Below are 22,015 nucleotides of genomic sequence, written 5' to 3' on the forward strand. Positions count from 1 at the left end.
CTAATTGTGCGCCACCCTCTGGGACTCTCGATCACAGCCGTTTGTGATATAGCCCGGGATCGAACCAGGGTCTGTAGTGACTCCTCTAGCACTGAGATGCAGTGCCTTAGACCGCTGAACCAGGGTCTGTAGTGACGCCTCTAGCACTGAGATGCAGTGCCTTAGACCACTGCGCCACTCGGGAGCCCAACCATAAGGCCTAAAATGTAACCAGATTTTCACAAACATTTCAATCTGACCGATGTGTATTGCCATTGTTGATCTTACGATTAGTATTTCCTCTGCAAACCAGCAGAAAGTACAGGGTAAAACCCGTTTAATGTAAAGTGAATCAATCCAACCATCTTTTACTCAAACTGACGACAGTAGTAAAACACTCAATAGTATTTAATTTTCTTTTGTACAAAACAGTCATCCAAGACAAGCGATACCTTATTCCCCGCCCCCGACAAACATTGCAGGTTCTCTAAACTTTCCAGCACTGATTGGAATCTCGGTTTAAACTTCAGAAAGGAAAAGGGATTGATCTAGACATAACAACAATATTGCTTTTTACTTCCAGATCAGACAAACACAAGAAAAAACAACAACAAAATGGCTTGAAATTAAAAAAAGGCGAAAAGAGGGACTGGCAACAACACTGCCAGTCAGATTCAACACAATTTTAGTAGAGATCTTCATTTGAACCACGTACGATCATGAACAGCACAAAGACAAAATGTGACAAGTGCAGGATCAATCCCTTCTTAAAAAAAAAAAAAATACACGCAAAAGACTGGCATTAAAAACTGAAAGTCGGGGACAGGAAGAAGAAACGAAAACCAGCTCCAAATAGTTAAATGCTCTTAACCGCGTCTCCTCCAAAATAAGATGAACTAAAAATGTGTATTTTGGGTTGTTAACCCCCCCCCCCCCCCCTCCAGTTAGTTCAGTTACACTGCATGCATGATAGACATGAGGCGACTTCACAGCACGATGTAGAACAGAACACAATCACTCAGAACAGAACAGTTCAGCTTCTTTAAAAATAAAAAATAAATGTGAGGGAAAAAAAATTAAAAATTAAAATGAAAAAATAAAAATACTAGGTCAGAGAAACTACCACAGGACGTGCTGTTTGATTTGATTTAGTTAGTCCCTGATTATCTCCTGTAGCGCCCCCTCTCCCTGTCCCTGATCCTGTCTCTCTCTCGGTCACGTTCGCGTCCGCGGTCTCTGTCGCGGTCCCGGCGGGCATCCCGGGGCCGTTCTCGCTCCCTCTGCCTGTCTCGTTCTCGGGGGCGGCTGCGGCGACCTGTTACCACGGCCTGGGTCCGTCTCAGGAAGTCATCCACCCGCATGTCATAGTCATGCTTCAGAGGGAGAGAGATGGCGGTGTTCAGGTTATACAAAGGCTACGTCCCCAATGACTCCCTATTCCATGTATAGTACACTACACATTTAACTTCTTTGGGATAGGGGGCAGCATTTTCACTTTTGGATGAATAGCGTGCCCAGAGTGAACTGCCTCCTCTGTCCCAGATGCTAATATATGCATATTATTATTAGTACTGGATAGGAAACACTCTGAAGTTTCTAAAACTGTTTGAACGATGTCTGTGAGTATAACAGAACTCATATGGCAGGCAAAAACCTGAGAAAAAAATCCAAGCAGGAAGTGGGAAATCTGAGGTTTGTAGTTTTTGAACTCAGCTCCTATCGAATACACAGTGGGGTTATTTTTCACTTCCTAAGGCTTCCACGAGATGTCAACCGTCTTTAGAAAGTTATTTCAGGCTGCTCATGTGAAGGGAGGCCGGTTGAGAGATGTTTGACTAAGGGGTCTGCCTACAGCCTCGTTCTCAGTCACGCGCTTTCACTTGAGAGGTAGCTCTCGTTCCATTGCTTTTCTACAGACAATGGAATTCTCCGGTTGGAACAATATTGAACATTTATGATAAAAACATCCTAAAGATTGATTCTATACTTAGTTTGACAAGTTTCTTCGACCTGTAATATAACTTTTTGAACTTTTGGGCCGACTGGACCTGAACGCGCTTTTGGATTTGTTTACCTAACGCCCTAAAAAAAGAAGCTATTTGGACATAATTGATGGACTTTATGGAACAAATCAAATGTTTATTGTCGAACTGGGATTCCTGGGAGTGCATTCTGATGAAGATCATCAAAGGTAAGTGAATATTTATAATGCTATTTCAGACTAATGTTGACGGCGCAACATGGCGGATATTTCTTCTGGCTGTTTTGGGCTGTGAGCGCCGTAGTCAGATTACGCTTTTTCCGGAAAGTTAAAAAAAAAAATCTGACACAGCAGTTGCATTAAGGAGAAGTTTATCTATAATTCCATGTATAACACTCGTATTTTCATCAACATTTATGATGAGTATTTCTGTGAATAGATGTGGTTTTCTGCTAATTCACAGCATGTTTTTTAACTACTGAACGTAACGCGCCAATGTAAAATGAGATTTTTGGATATAAATATGAACTTTACCGATCAAAACATACATGTATTGTGTAACATGAAGTCCTATGAGTGTCATCTGATGAAGATCATCAACGGTCAGTGATTCAGTTTATCTCTAATTGTGCTTTTTGTGACTCTTCTCTTTGGCGGGAAAAATGGCTGGGTTTTTTCTGTGACTTGGTGGTGACCTAACATAATCGTTTGTGGAGCTTTCGCTGTAAAGCATTTTTGAAAATCAGACACTGCGGCTGGATTAACGAGAATGTTAATCTTTAAAATGATGCCTAATACTTGTATGTTTGAAAAATTAGATTTATGAGATTTCCTTTGATTTGTATTTGGCGCCCTGCAATTTAATTTGCTGTTGGCGAGGGGTTCCAGTCCTAAACAGGTTAACCAGGACAGAAAGGAGCTGTACCAGGGTAGAGCTGAAGGACCGTACGACTCTCTTCTCCCTGAAGCGGGCGTCGTGTGGTACAGGGTGGTGCCCGGTGTACGGGGGATGTGCCTGGGGAGGAGGAGGATGGTGCTGGTAGAACGGGTGATGAGGTGGCTGCTCCATCCCAGGGTACGGTGCCTACAGGGGAGATGGTTTGTAAATGACACTATGAATGAAATCAGTGGCAAGAAAACCTCTTATAATGGCAGGTAGGATCAATTAAAAATAAAAAGTTCTTGCTATGTAACTACGGTATACAACAATTGAAGAGCCGTGTATATAAAATGTGTGGCATGTAAATTTAACAAAATAAATATTAGCTATTGTCTTCTGAAGAGATGAGCCAATAACAATAGAGACTATGATGAAACTTCAGAGAACTATTCACCCAAAATATTGACTAATATACAGACAGGAGCAGATCAGTGTCACATATTAACAGGTGATAAATGGTAACGTGTTTCGACCAGACAGGTATTTCTCAGATCAGTGTCACATATTAACAGGTGATAAATGGTAACGTGTTTCGACCAGACAGGTATTTCTCAGATCAGTGTCACATATTAACAGGTGATAAACTGTAACGTGTTTCGACCAGACAGGTATTTCTCAGATCAGTGTCACATATTAACAGGTGATAAACTGTAACGTGTTTCAACCAGACAGGTATTTCTCAGATCAGTGTCACATATTAACAGGTGATAAACTGTACCGTGTTTCAACCAGACAGGTATTGCTCAGGTAGCGTTAATAGGTATTTTAGTCTTATGTCTATATTAAACCATATTACTTAGAGGGCTCTATAGCTCTATGAACCAAACTTCTAGAACATACCATTCCTTGCCAAGGAGGAGGCGGCCCGATGGTGTGGTGGAACTCTCGCATGTAATCGTTGTAGGACTGGGGATCACAAACCACATGATAATATCAATAGGACTGAATCAAATTAACTCTATGTTAATATCAATGACTACACACACAACATATACAAAAGTATGTGGACACCCTTTCAAATTAGTGGATTCAGGAGAATGCTATCTGCCACTAATGAATAGTGCCAACTGTAAAGTTTGGTGGAGGAGGAATGATGGTCTGGGGCTGTTTTTCATCGTTCGAGCCCCTTACGCTATAGCATACAATGACATTCTAGATGATTCTGTGTGTCAACAGTTTGGGGAAGGCCCTTTCCTGTTTCAGTATGACAATGCCCCCGTGCACAAAGCGAGGTCCATACAGAAATGGTCTGTCGATCGGTGTGGAAGAACTTGACTGGCCTGCAGAGAGTCCTGACCTCAACCCCATCGAACACTTTTGGGATGAACTGGAACGCCGACTGCGAACCAGGCCTAATCGCCCCAACATCAGTGCCCGACCTCACTAATGCTCGTGGCTGAATGGAAGCAAGTCCCCGCAGTAATGTTCCAACATCTAGTGGAAAGCCTTCCCAGAAGAGTGGAGGCTTTTAATAGGACTAAAGGGAGGACCAAGTCCATATTAATGGCCGTGATTTTGGAATGAGATGTTTGACAAGTAGGTGTCCACATACCTTTGGTGATGTAGTACACTGCTCAAAAAAATAAAGGGAACACTTAAACAACACAATGTAACTCCAAGTCAATCACACTTCAGTGTTCCCTTTATTTTGTGTATATTTACTGAACTCACCCCATTGAGGAACACATCTCTTCTCACTCCAGCTGGGAAGCGCCTGGGGAAATGAAGTTACTAGTTAATGTCTGGGGAGGGGGGAGCGCCTGGGGAAATGAAGTTCCTAGTTAATGTCTGGGGAGAGGGGAGGGCCTGGGGAAATGAAGTTACTAGTTAATGTCTGGGGAGAGGGGAGCGCCTGGGGAAATGAAGTTACTAGTTAATGTCTGGGGAGAGGGGAGCGCCTGGGGAAATGAAGTTACTAGTTAATGTCTGGGGAGAGGGGAGCGCCTGGGGAAATTAAGTTACTAGTTAATGTCTGGGGAGAGGGGAGGGCCTGGGGAAATGAAGTTACTAGTTAATGTCTGGGGAGAGGGGAGCGCCTGGGGAAATGAAGTTACTAGTTAATGTCTGGGGAGAGGGGAGGGCCTGGGGAAATGAAGTTACTAGTTAATGTCTGGGGAGAGGGGAGGGCCTGGGGAAATGAAGTTACTAGTTAATGTCTGGGGAGAGGGGAGCGCCTGGGGAAATGAAGTTACTAGTTAATGTCTGGGGAGAGGGGAGGGCCTGGGGAAATGAAGTTACTAGTTAATGTCTGGGGAGCGCCTGGGGAAATGAAGTTACTAGTTAATGTCTGGGGAAAGGGGAGGGCCTGGGGAAATGAAGTTACTAGTTAATGTCTGGGGAGAGGGAAGCGCCTGGGGAAATGAAGTTACTAGTTAATGTCTGGGGAGCGCCTGGGGAAATGAAGTTACTAGTTAATGTCTGGGGAGAGGGGAGGGCCTGGGGAAATGAAGTTACTAGTTAATGTCTGGGGAGAGGGAAGCGCCTGGGGAAATGAAGTTACTAGTTAATGTCTGGGGAGCGCCTGGGGAAATGAAGTTACTAGTTAATGTCTGGGGAGAGGGGGAGCGCCTGGGGAAATGAAGTTACTAGTTAATGTCTGGGGAGGGCCTGGGGAAATGAAGTTACTAGTTAATGTCTGGGGAGGGCATGGGGAAATGAAGTTACTAGTTAATGTCTGGGGAGAGGGGAGCGCCTGGGGAAATGAAGTTACTAGTTAATGTCTGGGGAGAGGGGAGCGCCTGGGGAAATGAAGTTACTAGTTAATGTCTGGGGAGAGGGGAGCGCCTGGGGAAATGAAGTTACTAGTTAATGTCTGGGGAGGGGGGAGGGCCTGGGGAAATGAAGTTACTAGTTAATGTCTGGGGAGAGGGGAGCGCCTGGGGAAATGAAGTTACTAGTTAATGTCTGGGGAGAGGGGAGCGCCTGGGGAAATGAAGTTACTAGTTAATGTCTGGGGAGAGGGGAGCGCCTGGGGAAATGAAGTTACTAGTTAATGTCTGGGGAGAGGGGAGCGCCTGGGGAAATGAAGTTACTAGTTAATGTCTGGGGAGAGGGGAGGGCCTGGGGAAATGAAGTTACTAGTTAATGTCTGGGGAGAGGGGAGCGCCTGGGGAAATGAAGTTACTAGTTAATGTCTGGGGAGAGGGGAGCGCCTGGGGAAATGAAGTTACTAGTTAATGTCTGGGGAGAGGGGAGCGCCTGGGGAAATGAAGTTACTAGTTAATGTCTGGGGAGAGGGGAGCGCCTGGGGAAATGAAGTTACTAGTTAATGTCTGGGGAGAGGGGAGGGCCTGGGGAAATGAAGTTACTAGTTAATGTCTGGGGAGAGGGGAGGGCCTGGGGAAATGAAGTTACTAGTTAATGTCTGGGGAGAGGGGAGCGCCTGGGGAAATGAAGTTACTAGTTAATGTCTGGGGAGAGGGGAGCGCCTGGGGAAATGAAGTTACTAGTTAATGTCTGGGGAGAGGGGAGCGCCTGGGGAAATGAAGTTACTAGTTAATGTCTGGGGAGAGGGGAGGGCCTGGGGAAATGAAGTTACTAGTTAATGTCTGGGGAGAGGGGAGCGCCTGGGGAAATGAAGTTACTAGTTAATGTCTGGGGAGAGGGGAGCGCCTGGGGAAATGAAGTTACTAGTTAATGTCTGGGGAGAGGGGAGCGCCTGGGGAAATGAAGTTACTAGTTAATGTCTGGGGAGAGGGGAGCGCCTGGGGAAATGAAGTTACTAGTTAATGTCTGGGGAGAGGGGAGCGCCTGGGGAAATGAAGTTACTAGTTAATGTCTGGGGAGAGGGGAGCGCCTGGGGAAATGAAGTTACTAGTTAATGTCTGGGGAGAGGGGGAGGGCCTGGGGAAATGAAGTTACTAGTTAATGTCTGGGGAGAGGGGAGCGCCTGGGGAAATGAAGTTACTAGTTAATGTCTGGGGAGAGGGGAGCGCCTGGGGAAATGAAGTTACTAGTTAATGTCTGGGGAGAGGGGAGGGCCTGGGGAAATGAAGTTACTAGTTAATGTCTGGGGAGAGGGGAGGGCCTGGGGAAATGAAGTTACTAGTTAATGTCTGGGGAGAGGGGAGCGCCTGGGGAAATGAAGTTACTAGTTAATGTCTGGGGAGGGCCAGGGAAGGACTGGTGGAGAGAGGGAGGGCCAGGGAAGGATTGGTGGAGAGAGGGAGGGCCAGGGAAGGATTGGTGGAGAGGGGGAGGGCCAGGGAAGGATTGGTGGAGAGGGGGAGGGCCAGGGAAGGATTGGTGGAGAGGGGGAGGGCCAGGGAAGGATTGGTGGAGAGGGGGAGGGCCGGGGAAGGATTGGTGGAGAGGGGGAGGGCCGGGGAAGGATTGGTGGAGAGGGGGAGGGCCGGGGAAGGATTGGTGGAGAGAGGGAGGGGGAGGGAAGGATTGGTAGAGAGCCAGGGAAGGGTTGGTGGAGAGGGAGGGCCAGGGAAGGATTGGCGGAGAGAGGGAGGGCCAGGGAAGGATTGGTGGAGAGAGGGAGGGGGAGGGCTAGGGCGGTCATTACATTTTGTCAGCCGGATATTGTCATACAAATGACTGCCGGTCTCACAGTAATTTACCGTTAATTAACCAACACATCTCCCAGCTTCCACACATAGCCTACAAGCCACTGATGCAGATCTCTGTAAAATCTACGTTTAAAAAATAGTCACTTTATTTTACAACATCACAATAAATCCATTATTTTAGGCAGGTTTAAAGAAACTTTATGATTTGAAGAAAATGTATATCAGAAGAACAGAATATGAGTTGGCGTACAGTATGTTATCTGGCTATGATATAGGCTGTAGACTTGTTCATTTATCAGACTAGATACTGTATGTTATCTATGATATAGACTGTAGACTTGTTCATTTATCAGACTAGATACTGTATGTTATCTGACTATGATATAGACTGTAGACTTGTTCATTTATCAGACTAGATACTGTATGTTATCTATGATATAGACTGTAGACTTGTTCATTTATCAGACTAGATACTGTATGTTATCTATGATATAGACTGTAGACTTGTTCATTTATCAGACTAGATACTGTATATTATCTATGATATAGACTGTAGGCTTGTTCATTTATCAGACTAGATACTGTATGTTATCTATGATATAGACTGTAGACTTGTTCATTTATCAGACTAGATACTGTATGTTATCTGGCTATGATATAGACTGTAGACTTGTTCATTTAGCTGAAATGCTCATAAATCCCCGTAACATTATCTTATAGTATTTGTGCGCATATGAAGTGGCTATGTTGAGCCTCAAAGTGATAATTTGAAACGGGTCCTAAACATTAGATTTAGAGTTATTTGGCAACTTTATTATTGAACGATTACAAACCTCAGTATGTCTTAGAAATCAAAACAGAAATGGGCTGCATGATGCGACCAAAATCGGCTATTTGAAAAAGGTTGCAAAAAAAAATAAAAGAAGCTTGTGCCTTGCCTCAAGTGATCACCTTTTCACCCATCAACCTATACTCAATTTAATCTCTTCTTTACTCATATGTACAATTTGTTTGGATTTAGGGGGAAAATGGCCCATTATCAAATAGGGGGGGGGGGGGGAGCATGTCACCCGTATGCACGGGGAATGGAGGCCGCTTTCCATTGTAAAATCATGCTGGGTCGGGGCGTGATATTAAAGAGCGCCGAGCATGCTGGGTCGGCTACTCCGGTTCATAGAGGAGCAGCTGAACTAACTATAGTAGCAGCTGGGATTCTACGGTTGCTTATGGCAACCACCAAAACTCTGCTTTCACTCGTTACGCCACAGGTGATATTCCCGCCCAAACTCTGTATGCCATGGGCTCTCCAACCCTGTTCCTGCAGCTACCCAGTACTCTGTATGCCATGGTCTCTCCAACCCTGTTCCTATCCAGTACTCTGTATGCCAAGGTCTCTCCTACCCTGTTCCTGCAGCTACCCAGTACTCTGTATGCCATGGGCTCTCCAACCCTGTTCCTGCAGCTAACCAGTACTCTGTATGCCATGGTCTCTCCAACCCTGTTCCTGCAGCTACCCAGTACTCTGTATGCCATGGGCTCTCCAACCCTGTTCCTACCCAGTACTCTGTATGCCATGGGCTCTCCAACCCTGTTCCTGCAGCTACCCAGTACTCTGTATGCCATGGTCTCTCCAACCCTGTTCCTGCAGCTACCCAGTACTCTGTATGCCATGGTCTCTCCAACCCTGTTCCTGCAGCTACCCAGTACTCTGTATGCCATGGGCTCTCCAACCCTGTTCATGTAGCTACCCAGTACTCTGTATGCCATGGGCTCTCCAACCCTGTTCTAGTAGCTACCCAGTACTCTGTATGCCATGGGCTCTCCAACCCTGTTCCTGCAGAGAGTGTAGAGAGTGTAGAGTGTAGGGACGGCAGGTAGCCTAGTGGTTAGAGTGTAGGGACGGCAGGTAGCCTAGTGGTTAGAGTGTAGGGACGGCAGGTAGCCTAGTGGTTAGAGTGTAGGGACGGCAGGTAGCCTAGTGGTTAGAGTGTAGGGACGGCAGGTAGCCTAGTGGTTAGAGTGTAGGGACGGCAGGTAGCCTAGTGGTTAGAGTGGAGGGACAGCAGGTAGCCTAGTGGTTAGAGTGGAGGGGCGGCAGGTAGCCTAGTGGTTAGAGTGGAGGGGCGGCAGGTAGCCTAGTGGTTAGAGTGGAGGGGCGGCAGGTATCCTAGTGGTTAGAGTGGAGGGGCGGCAGGTAGCCTAGTGGTTAGAGTGGAGGGGCGGCAGGTATCCTAGTGGTTAGAGTGGAGGGGCGGCAGGTAGCCTAGTGGTTAGAGTTAGGTTAGGCAAGTCAGTTATTTCATTATTATTATATATATATATATATATATATTTTTTTTTAATTTTTTTTTTTAAATGACAGTTAATTAACAAACACATTTAGCATCTCCTGGCTTCCACACAGAGCCACTGATGAAGACCTTTGGGACATCTACATTTTAAAAAGTCTAATAAATCCATGTAATATAGTCTACACCTTCACAATACATACATTATTTATTTTAGACAGGTCAAAAAAAAAAAAAAAGTTTTATTTAATTTTTTTTTAAACCATGAAGAAAAGGTAGTGTATTTCAGAAGAAACAGAATAGCGTACTCTGAGTTGTCTTAATGTTAGGTCCTGATCTGGCTGTGGGCTACACTAGTTCATTTAGCAGGTCCTGATCTGGCTAGGCCATATGGCTGTGGGTTACACTAGTTCATTTAGCAGGTCCTGATCTGGCTGTGGGCTACTCTAGTTCATTTAGCAGGTCCTGATCTGGCTATGCCATACGGCTGTGGGCTACACTAGTTCATTTAGCAGGTCCTGATCTGGCTGTGGGCTACACTAGTTCATTTAGCAGGTCCTGATCTGGCTGTGGGCTACACTAGTTCATTTAGCAGGTCCTGATCTGGCTATGCCATACGGCTGTGGGCTACACTAGTTCATTTAGCAGGTCCTGATCTGGCTGTGGGCTACACTAGTTCATTTAGCAGGTCCTGATCTGGCTGTGGGCTACACTAGTTCATTTAGCAGGTCCTGATCTGGCTGTGGGCTACACTAGTTCATTAAGCAGGTCCTGATCTGGCTGTGGGCTACACTAGTTCATTAAGCAGGTCCTGATCTGGCTATGCCATACGGCTGTGGGCTACACTAGTTCATTTAGCAGGTCCTGATCTGGCTGTGGGCTACACTAGTTCATTTAGCAGGTCCTGATCTGGCTGTGGGCTACACTAGTTCATTTAGCAGGTCCTGATCTGGCTGTGGGCTACACTAGTTCATTTAGCAGGTCCTGATCTGGCTGTGGGCTACACTAGTTCATTTAGCAGGTCCTGATCTGGCTGTGGGCTACACTAGTTCATAGAGCAGGTCCTGATCTGGCTATGCCATGTGGCTGTGAGCTACACTAGTTCATTTAGCAGGTCCTGATCTGGCTGTGGGCTACACTAGTTCATTTAGCAGGTCCTGATCTGGCTGTGGGCTACACTAGTTCATTTAGCAGGTCCTGATCTGGCTGTGGGCTACACTAGTTCATTTAGCAGGTCCTGATCTGGCTGTGGGCTACACTAGTTCATTTAGCAGGTCCTGATCTGGCTGTGGGCTACACTAGTTCATAGAGCAGGTCCTGATCTGGCTATGCCATGTGGCTGTGAGCTACACTAGTTCATTTAGCAGGTCCTGATCTGGCTGTGGGCTACACTAGTTCATTTAGCAGGTCCTGATCTGGCTGTGGGCGACACTAGTTCATTTAGCAGGTCCTGATCTGGCTGTGGGCGACACTAGTTCATTTAGCAGGTCCTGATCTGGCTGTGGGCGACACTAGTTCATTTAGCAGGTCCTGATCTGGCTATGCCATACGGCTGTGGGCTACACTAGTTCATTTAGCAGGTCCTGATCTGGCTGTGGGCTACACTAGTTCATTTAGCAGGTCCTGATCTGGCTATGCCATATGGCTGTGGGTTACACTAGTTCATTTAGCAGGTCCTGATCTGGCTGTGGGCTACACTAGTTCATTTAGCAGGTCCTGATCTGGCTGTGGGCTACACTAGTTCATTTAGCAGGTCCTGATCTGGCTGTGGGCTACACTAGTTCATTTAGCAGGTCCTGATCTGGCTGTGGGCTACACTAGTTCATTTAGCAGGTCCTGATCTGGCTGTGGGCTACACTAGTTCATTTAGCAGGTCCTGATCTGGCTGTGGGCTACACTAGTTCATTTAGCAGGTCCTGATCTGGCTATGCCATATGGCTGTGGGTTACACTAGTTCATTTAGCAGGTCCTGATCTGGCTATGCCATATGGCTGTGGGTTACACTAGTTCATTTAGCAGGTCCTGATCTGGCTGTGGGCTACACTAGTTCATTTAGCAGGTCCTGATCTGGCTGTGGGCTACACTAGTTAATATAGCAGGTCCTGATCTGACTATGGGCTACACTAGTTCATTTAGCAGGTCCTGATCTGGCTGTGGGCTACACTAGTTCATTTAGCAGGTCCTGATCTGACTATGCCATGTGGCTGTGGGGCTGCACTAGTTCATTTAGCAGACAAGATTATTTTATAGAATTAAGAATACAATTGAACAAAGCTGAATAAATAAGAAAGGTTAAAAGAAACAGGTCCTCCTAAATGCTTAATAGAGTTATTTACGCAACTTTAGTTTATGTTTGGATGTTTAACACATTGCAAGGCTGCATGATGCCATTAACGATGACTTGAAAAAAGTTGCATGATAGGCATGAGCTCTGCTTTGTTGTTTTGGCGCAGGCTGTACACACTTCATCAGTCTCTCACTCACAATTTGACAAGCACTTTGATAATGCCTTGAATTTCCCGGAGACATCCCCTTTGTGTAATGTCCCCCCCCCCCCCCCCCAAAAAAATCCATGCCTTTTGTGGCCAGTGGCCGCAATATAAATCATGATAATTCCCTTCTCCCCTGAGTGCTGTGCGCTACTAAGCACCACTCACATGGCTCTCCATCACGTAACTGGTCTTTCCTCACAGGCTACGAGTGAATACAGACACGTCGGGGACCGAACGGTGCACGTCCTTATCCAATTCCGAGGCTCATATTGAAGATATTGGTAGAACCACAGCACAAAAAAAAGTTGTCCTATTCTAGTCGACGCAATAAATTAATATTCAAAACAGTCTGGGACAGTTGTGGGACGCTATAGATCCCATATTAATATAACCACTAGCATCAACAACAAAAAAACTTTAAGCAATGAGGTTCGGTATGAATACGTGTACTGTATTCGGATATCACTTATTGATATCTACATAACGCATTGATGTGAATTGCTGCTTTTTCATTTAGCTATTTGTGTCTAACGAATTGTGGTTGTTGTGGCCAAAATCTAAATGTGTATTTTGAACCCAATTAAATGGTTGAATTCAAGGAGTTTAAGGTGCCTATCAATCATTGTTTTTAAAACCAGCGGATAGTCAATGAAAAATGCGCTCTTGAAAACAGCCTATGGAATAAAAGTCTGGCTTTTATTTGCTCAATCTAATTTACGCTAATAGAAAATACAAAAATGGCCTAATGAACACATGCTCAAACTCACACTTTAAGTCTATCTGTAGTTGCTACATCCATTTTTGGACACCTACTTATTCAAGGGTTTTTCTTTATTTTTAAAAAACTATTTTCTACATTGTAGAATAATAGTGAAGACATCAAAACTATGAAATCATGTAGTAACCAAAAAAAGTGTTAAACCAAAATATATTTTAGATTCTTCAAAGTAGCTACCCTTCGCCTTGACAGCTTTGCACACTCTTGGCATTCTCTCAACCAGCTTCATGAGGAATGCTTTTCCAACCGTCTTGAAGGACGTATCAAAGTGTCACCAACTAAAAGGTAAATAGGCCCTATAGCATAAGACATTCATTTTCCACATGTAAGTAGCACTTTTCAGTAGTGCTCAAAGCCATTCCATGAGCGTAGCATTTATTTTTCAACTTGAATCAATGAGCACAATCAGCCCTCCATGCCAACTAAATCATAAACAACAGAGTAGGGCTGGCTAAAACATTCCTAGTTTTGGCTTTATGCTCAGGTAAAACAATTTGGCTGATCTATACTTCCATATTTCCAAGTCCTATTCTTGAAAATCAAGGGGTTTAACATTTATTGGAATGACTAATTCTGATAGACTTTGGTTTTTAATGTAAAGATGTAATTTAATCATATTATTATAATGTAGTAGAAAGTGATGGGTTAGATGAAGCCTACATAACTAACCCAATTTAACATCCATATATAGCCAGCTATTTAAACTTTAACATTGATTTATCCTGCAAGAGATGTCGTTCAATTGGTACCATGCATTAGAAAACGACAAATGTCTCTTAAAGGGGATAGTAATCTAAAAGTGAACGTAATCAGATTACCTTACTGAGTTTGGGTAATCCAAAAGTTACGTTAATGATTACAATTCAGAAAGTAACCTAGCCAACCCTGATGCTAAATAAATAGGATAAAGACGGCATTGGGGCTAAGTAATAGGATAAAGACGGCATTGGGGCTAAGTAATAGGATAAAGGCGGCATTGGGGCTAAGTAATAGGATAAAGACGGCATTGGGGCTAATAGGACAAAGACGGCATTGGGGCTAAGTAATAGGATAAAGGCGGCATTGGGGCTAAGTAATAGGACAAAGACGGCATTGGGGCTAAGTAATAGGACAAAGACGGCATTGGGGCTAAGTAATAGGATAAAGACGGCATTGGGGCTAAGTAATAGGATAAAGACGGCATTGGGGCTAAGTAATAGGACAAAGGCGGCATTGGGGCTAAGTAATAGGATAAAGGCAGCATTGGGGCTAAGTAATAGGATAAAGGCGGCATTGGGGCTAAGTAATAGGACAAAGACGGCATTGGGGCTAAGTAATAGGATAAAGACGGCATTGGGGCTAAGTAATAGGATAAAGGCGGCATTGGGGCTAAGTAATAGGATAAAGGCGGCATTGGGGCTAAGTAATAGGATAAAGACGGCATTGGTGCTAAGTAATAGGATAAAGACGGCATTGGGGCTAAGTAATAGGATAAAGACGGCATTGGGGCTAAGTAATAGGATAAAGACGGCATTGGGGCTAAGTAATAGGATAAAGACGGCATTGGTGCTAAGTAATAGGATAAAGACGGCATTGGGGCTAAGTAATAGGATAAAGACGGCATTGGGGGTAAGTAATAGGATAAAGGCGGCATTGGGGCTAAGTAATAGGATAAAGACGGCATTGGGGCTAAGTAATAGGACAAAGACGGCATTGGGGCTAAGTAATAGGATAAAGACGGCATTGGGGCTGAGTAATAGGACAAAGACGGCATTGGGGCTAAGTAATAGGATAAAGACGGCATTGGGGCTAAGTAATAGGATAAAGACGGCATTGGGGCTAAGTAATAGGACAAAGACGGCACTTCTAATTTGCAAGATACATTTTCATTTGGTTTTCGGGCACAAATGAAAACGTGTCACTGACTTGCCCATGGATTGATGTTTCAGCATTGTCTCAATGAAGAGTTTGGCGCTCGACTAACCATGACCGAAACACACACACGCAGTTACAAGACTGCTAGTTAGCGGCAGGCGGACGAGTGACATCCACCGTCGTAGTACAGATGAAGCCGTAGCTGGAATGCGAAGCTAACCGAAGCGATCATCGATCTACACTAGAGCCTAGAGGGTTTAGATTTTGGGGTCCCCGCGGTCATCGATCTACACTAGAGCCTAGAGGGTTTAGATTTTGGGGTCCCCGCGGTCATCGATCTACACTAGAGCCTAGAGGGTTTAGATTTTGGGGTCCCCGCGGTCATCGATCTACACTAGAGCCTAGAGGGTTTAGATTTTGGGGTCCCCGCGGTCATCGATCTACACTAGAGCCTAGAGGGTTTAGATTTTGGGGTCCCCGCGGTCATCGATCTACACTAGAGCCTAGAGGGTTTAGATTTTGGGGTCCCCGCGGTCATCGATCTACACTAGAGCCTAGAGGGTTTAGATTTTGGGGTCCCCGCGGTCATCGATCTACACTAGAGCCTAGAGGGTTTAGATTTTGGGGTCCCCGCGGTCATCGATCTACACTAGAGCCTAGAGGGTTTAGATTTTGGGGTCCACGGTGAGTGATGTCAGGTACTTACCGGTCAACTGGTGGGTTACGTGGAACTGGCATAAAGCCTGTATAAAGAGAGAAAGATGACTTACTCCGACTGGTGAGTCATGTCCCTATGGAACATCTGTGTTTACAGACACACAAGTTGCCCTTTCAACATGTTTTGTTCTAACACGGTTACATCAGTAGTCAATAAGTCAAATCAATACTTTACCTACGAGTCGCCACTTACAACCTCCTACTCTTGATTCATAACATCCAAAGAGGAAAATATCACACAGAAATTGGGACATTAAATCTAACCTCTTGCCACTACAGTAAACTGATAGTTGTTAACAGTAATACGTTAACTAGGCAAAACATCAGTCATCTGGATCTGAACTCTGTTCGTATGGATCCAAAATGAGCTTTACTTGGAAACTCAAAAAAGCATTTTTTTTTCATTAGCACATTCTATCGTTCAAACACCATTCCAATAAAAAAAAGGACAAGACGGACCAAAACAAACGTCGGCCGTGCATATGCGGCCGTACTATCACCTCTGAACACAATGGCCGTCATTTCCTGTTCATTTCCAGACGTTTCTTCACGTTTGATCAGAACCGTTCGTCAACACCCAGCAGGTGATCTACTGCACACGGCCGACGTTCCCGTTGGTCCAGCTCGGCCTTATAACTGACATTGACTGGTACCAAAACAATTACTAGTTCCCAGTTCCATATATATATATGGCACCCTACCCTATTATATATATATATATATATATATATATATATATATATATATATATATATATATATATATATATATATATATATATATATATATATATATATATATATATATATATATATATATATATATATATATATATATATATATATATATATATATATATTAGGAAACTGCTTTTAACCAGAGCCATTTGGACCCTGGTCAAAAGTAGTGCACTATATAGGGGAATAGGGTTCCATAGGGCTCTGGTCTAAAGTAGTGCACTATATAGGGAATAGGGTTCCATAGGGCTCTGGTCTAAAGTAGTGCACTATATAGGGGAATAGGGTGCCATAGGGCTCTGGTCAAAAGTAGTGCACTATATATGGAATAGGGTGCCATAGGGCTCTGGTCAAAAGTAGTGCACTATATAGGGGAATAGGGTGCCATAGAGCTCTGGTCAAAAGTAGTGCACTATATATGGAATAGGGTGCCATAGGGCTCTGGTCAAAAGTAGTGCACTATATATGGAATAGGGTTCCATAGGGCGCTGGTCAAAAGTAGTGCACTATATATGGAATAGGGTGCCATAGGGCTCTGGTCAAAAGTAGTGCACTATATAGGGGAATAGGGTGCCATAGGGCTCTGGTCAAAAGTAGTGCACTATATAGGGGAATAGGGTGCCATAGGGCTCTGGTCAAAAGTAGTGCACTATATATGGAATAGGGTGCCATAGGGCGCTGGTCAAAAGTAGTGCACTATATATGGAATAGGGTGCCATAGGGCTCTGGTCAAAAGTAGTGCACTATATATGGAATAGGGTGCCATAGGGGATACATTTCCATGCTGTACCAATACATATGGTAGTAATAGTAACCTGGTCTCTGTGGGAACTCGGCCGGATAGTCAATCCTCGGGCGTTTCCTGTTGCGAATGTCATATTCCTCGGGCCGACGCCTACATGAATTAGGTAAACAATTGAGACAAGCACCACAGCACAGCGTCCTAGTAGAACAGTCTAAAACATCTAGTATCATCTGAAAAGCATATCTACACACCAAAACATTTACATGAAGAAAAAAAAAAAATCACCTATTGACAGATTGAGAAACAAATTGATTTAAGCCATATCACCATTCTGATCTCATCCATCTCCATAAAGGGGGAAACTTAATTTATGAGCAAAATTCAGGATGCATTTCATTGAATCTGGACATTATTTCCAAATACTTCTTAAAAAAAAAAAATACTAAACATGTATATACAATTATAATGAGCAGACTGCATCAATCAACCATTATATTCTGAATGATATCTTACTGCTTGACCAACCATTATATTCTGAATGATATCTTACTGCTTGACCAACCATTATATTCTGAATGATATCTTACTGCTTGACCAACCATTATATTCTGAATGATATCTTACTGCTTGTGGACAGTTACATTATATTCTGAATGATATCTTACTGCTTGTGGTCAGTTACATTATATTCTGAATGATATCTTACTGCTCGTGGACAGTTACATTATATTCTGAATGATATCTTACTGCTTGTGGACAGTTACATTATATTCTGAATGATATCTTACTGCTCGTGGACAGTTACATTATATTCTGAATGATATCTTACTGCTTGTGGACAGTTGCATTATATTCTGAATGATATCTTACTGCTCGTGGACAGTTACATTATATTCTGAATGATATATTCTGAATGATATCTTACTGCTTGTGGTCAGTTACATTATATTCTGAATGATATCTTACTGCTTGTGGACAGTTACATTATATTCTGAATGATATATTCTGAATGATATCTTACTGCTTGTGGTCAGTTACATTATATTCTGAATGATATCTTACTGCTCGTGGTCAGTTACATTATATTCTGAATGATATCTTACTGCTCGTGGACAGTTACATTATATTCTGAATGATATCTTACTGCTTGTGGTCAGTTACATTATATTCTGAATGATATCTTACTGCTTGACCAACCATTATATTCTGAATGAGATCTTACTGCTTGTGGTCAGTTACATTATATTCTGAATGATATCTTACTGCTTGTGGTCAGTTACATTATTGACCAGTAGGTTTTTGTTCAGATTGGTCGGATGATAGTTCAACTCATTCTGTAGCTCAAACAGGATATTTACAATACTGTAACTATTGGAAGTGGCACCCTTGTTATATTACCTGTTTGGGGATAGTTTGAGGCAACATCTGTCTCCAATAGGGAGCTAGACCTCTATTCTAAAAGCTTCTGACTAGCCATCAATAACCACCTTAGCACTAAAGTGAATGATCATTACTCCACAACACAACGTTCCATGTTCAATTCAAAATCAAAACCAGAGAGTGAAATGTTTTTTTTGTTTTGTTTTCACAGCTGGGATAAATGACTGTCTACAGGGAAATAAAAGGAAAGAGCCGGGTAAAATTGTAACATACCGCGTTCTTGTAGTTTTGTGACCTGTTACCGTTGACATATATATTAAGATATCAAAAAGAGTTCATATAGACAGTCCATCTTATGGTTTAGGGTCTACAGCCACAAAGACATTACAAGGAGGGGCCGGGCTGCGAGGGCAAAGGGGGATGATTGATAAGGGTGATTGATGCAGTCCATTGCAATCGAAAACGAAAAGACCAGGGGATGAACTTCACTTCGGCCATTTTATAAAAACCAAAAAAAGGTGACGGACCCCCCCCCCCCCCCCCCTTTTGGCTTAGAACTTCCCGTCCTCGCGGTGTCATTCTCAGTCCATTGAGGCCTTTAAAAGGGAAGGAGTGGGTTTGTATCATTCTGCCAGTGGGTTTCCTCCTACTTTATTCTCAGTCCTTTAGGTTAGGGTATGGAAACACTCCTGTCCTTTAGGAAACACTCCTTACCTAGTCCTTTAGGTCAGGGTATGGAAACACTCCTGTCCTTTAGGGAACACTCCTTACCTAGTCCTTTAGGTTAGGGTATGGAAACACTCCTGTCCTTTAGGAAACACTCCTAACCTAGTCCTTTAGGTTAGGGTATGGAAACACTCGTCCTTTAGGGAACACTCCTTACCTAGTCCTTTAGGTTAGGGTATGGAAACACTCCTGTCCTTTAGGAAACACTCCTAACCTAGTCCTTTAGGTTTGGGTATGGAAACACTCCTGTCCTTTAGGAAACACTCCTTACCTAGTCCTTTAGGTCAGGGTATGGAAACACTCCTGTCCTTTAGGAAACACTCCTTACCTAGTCCTTTAGGTTAGGGTATGGAAACACTCCTGTCCTTTAGGAAACACTCCTAACCTAGTCCTTTAGGTTAGGGTATGGAAACACTCCTAACCTAGTCCTTTAGGTTAGGGTATGGAAACACTCCTGTCCTTTAGGAAACACTCCTAACCCCCTAACCACCTACCACCAGATGCCATTCCTTCCAGATGAAGACATTTTAACAAGGAACGGCTGGCAGGCTCTCTCAGCACCACAACCATCTTCAGTCCTGTTGGGTTGTGGGGGAGGGCAGTGACCGACCGACCGCTAGCCAAAATGTTATTTTTTTTGCGGGTATATGATTTCTTGGAGGGGATGTTGGGGGATTTGGATTGCTGGTGTAAATGGAGCATTGAAACAGGAAGTAGTGAGAAGCACACAGCAGAGCCAAGCCCTCTCTCTCTCTCTCGCGCTCTAGGTTGTCGTCAGGTCTCCCAAAGGCCAACGATTCTTTTTCCCCCACTTTGGCCTACCGCTTTCCAGAACTTTCCAACGCTTTATTACTCCCTTTCCAGCAGCTTTGTAGATAGACACCCACCCCTCCCACTCTGAGGCTACAGGGCACACACAGCAGTAGTGTAGATATCACCACAGGTATACGTGATGTATATTCAATAGATGGCCCATGGAGGGAGAGAAAAGTCCTCTGGAAGCATTTAAGACAGCATCATCATTCTCCCCCCCCCTCCTCAAATCCATGTGCCATCTTCTGTTTAAAATAGAACGGCTCCTTCTAAGTCCAATATATGACTAGGGTTTTTAACTCCCCAGGATACTCCTGAAAGAAAAAGGCTTCGGGAAACAAATTTAAAAACAACTTATCTAGACAAATTCATTCAAGCAACCGAAAAGACAATGTATTGGTGTATTAAACTCAACTACAACTTAAAATGGTTTTAAGTATATGACGGTTCAAAATGAAATTGAAAATGAAATCAATATCCTTATATTGAGAGATCAAACTAAACCTGTTTCTATACATTGAATTTAACCACCGTCACCTGCAGAGAGACAAGCCACACTCAGCCGACTACCACTGGCCCCGCCCATAGATACAGGGGTTAGCAATGGCCCCGCCCATAGATACTGGGGTTAGCAATGGCCCCGCCCATAGATACTGGGGTTAGCACCGGCCCGGCCCATAGATACTGGGGTTAGCACCGGCCCGGCCCATAGATACTGGGGTTAACACTGGCCCCGCCAATAGATACTGGGGTTAACACTGGCCCGGCCCATAGATACTGGGGTTAGCAATGGCCCCACCCATAGATACGGTGGTTAACACCGGCCCGGCCCATAGATACTGGGGTTAACACCGGCCCGGCCCATAGATACTGGGGTTAACACCGGCCCGGCCCATAGATACTGGGGTTAACACCGGCCCGGCCCATAGATACTGGGGTTAACACCGGCCCGGCCCATAGATACTGGGGTTAACACTGGCCCGGCCCATAGATACGGTCGTTAACACCTGCCCGGCCCATAGATACGGTGGTTAACACTGGCCCCGCCCATAGATACGGTGGTTAACACTGGCCCCGCCCATAGATACTGGGGTTAACACTGGCCCGGCCCATAGATACTGGGCTTAGCAATGGCCCCGCCCATAGATACTGGGGTTAGCAATGGCCCCGCCCATAGATACTGGGGTTAGCAATGGCCCCGCCCATAGATACTGGGGTTAGCACTGGCCCCGCCCATAGATACTGGGCTTAGCACTGGCCCCGCCCATAGATACTGGGTTTAGCAATGGCCCCGCCCATAGATACTGGGGTTAGCACTGGCCCCGCCCATAGATACTGGGCTTAGCAATGGCCCCGCCCATAGATACTGTGGAGCTGTGGTACGGGGTTCCTTAGCAACAGCCCAGAGGATGTCAGCCGGTTTCCCTCTTCGCTGGGATGTGACGAGAACATTCTGGGAGGGACGGTTAGACCATCGGATCAGAACCCTGCTCCGGCATCATGTCACGCCGACACAAGTAGCTCACTAGCAGGTCCAAAGAACATTTCTAACCTTCCCGGGTCGCCTCGGGCGGGTTCTCTGTGCGGCGGGCGCCCTCGAGAACGCGGCTCCGAAGGCATCCTCCGCTTGTGACGCATTTTATGAATAACTTGATACAAGTCAATGCTCTCGTCCTGGGGGAACAGCATGCACAGCTGCATCCCACACCCCGGTTCGATCTCCTGACGGTCCCGAGGAGGGGGGGGGGGGGGGGGGGGGAGAGGGGACAGATTAGTAGATAAAACTCAATTAGAGTTAGTGTGAAAATATAAATATATAATACAGAGCATTCAGAAAGTATTCAGACCCCATTCACATTGTTACGTTACAGCTTTATTCAAAAACATTTATTAAATAACCCCCCCCCCCCCCCTCAATACCACATAACGAAAAAGCAACTGGTTTAGACATGTTTCACATTTAAATTAAAGACAGAAAAACCTTATTTACATAAGTATTAAGACCATTTGCTATGAGACTCAACATTGAGCTCAGGTGCATCCTGTTTCCATTGATCATTCTTGAGAT

The 22,015-nt window shown here is 44.6% G+C and overlaps 1 protein-coding gene across 1 annotated transcript in view; it reads right to left on the reverse strand.

Moving 5' to 3' along the window:
* Positions 1-369: 369 nt before the first annotated feature.
* The window catches only part of LOC129818077 (YTH domain-containing protein 1-like), a 43,556-nt gene continuing 21,910 nt past the window's right edge, over positions 370-22,015 (reverse strand). Inside the window, exons 9-15 of the mRNA XM_055873628.1 lie at positions 21,500-21,669; positions 17,099-17,178; positions 15,536-15,572; positions 4,572-4,614; positions 3,741-3,806; positions 2,886-3,044; positions 370-1,352 (exon numbers count right to left, since the gene is read on the reverse strand). Coding sequence (XP_055729603.1) covers positions 1,143-1,352; positions 2,886-3,044; positions 3,741-3,806; positions 4,572-4,614; positions 15,536-15,572; positions 17,099-17,178; positions 21,500-21,669 — 765 coding nt within the window. The 3' untranslated portion in view covers positions 370-1,142. The remainder of the gene's footprint in view (positions 1,353-2,885; positions 3,045-3,740; positions 3,807-4,571; positions 4,615-15,535; positions 15,573-17,098; positions 17,179-21,499; positions 21,670-22,015) is intronic.

The sequence above is a fragment of the Salvelinus fontinalis genome, chromosome 21 (genome assembly GCF_029448725.1).
Source record: "Salvelinus fontinalis isolate EN_2023a chromosome 21, ASM2944872v1, whole genome shotgun sequence".
Taxonomy (NCBI): Eukaryota; Metazoa; Chordata; class Actinopteri; order Salmoniformes; family Salmonidae; genus Salvelinus; species Salvelinus fontinalis.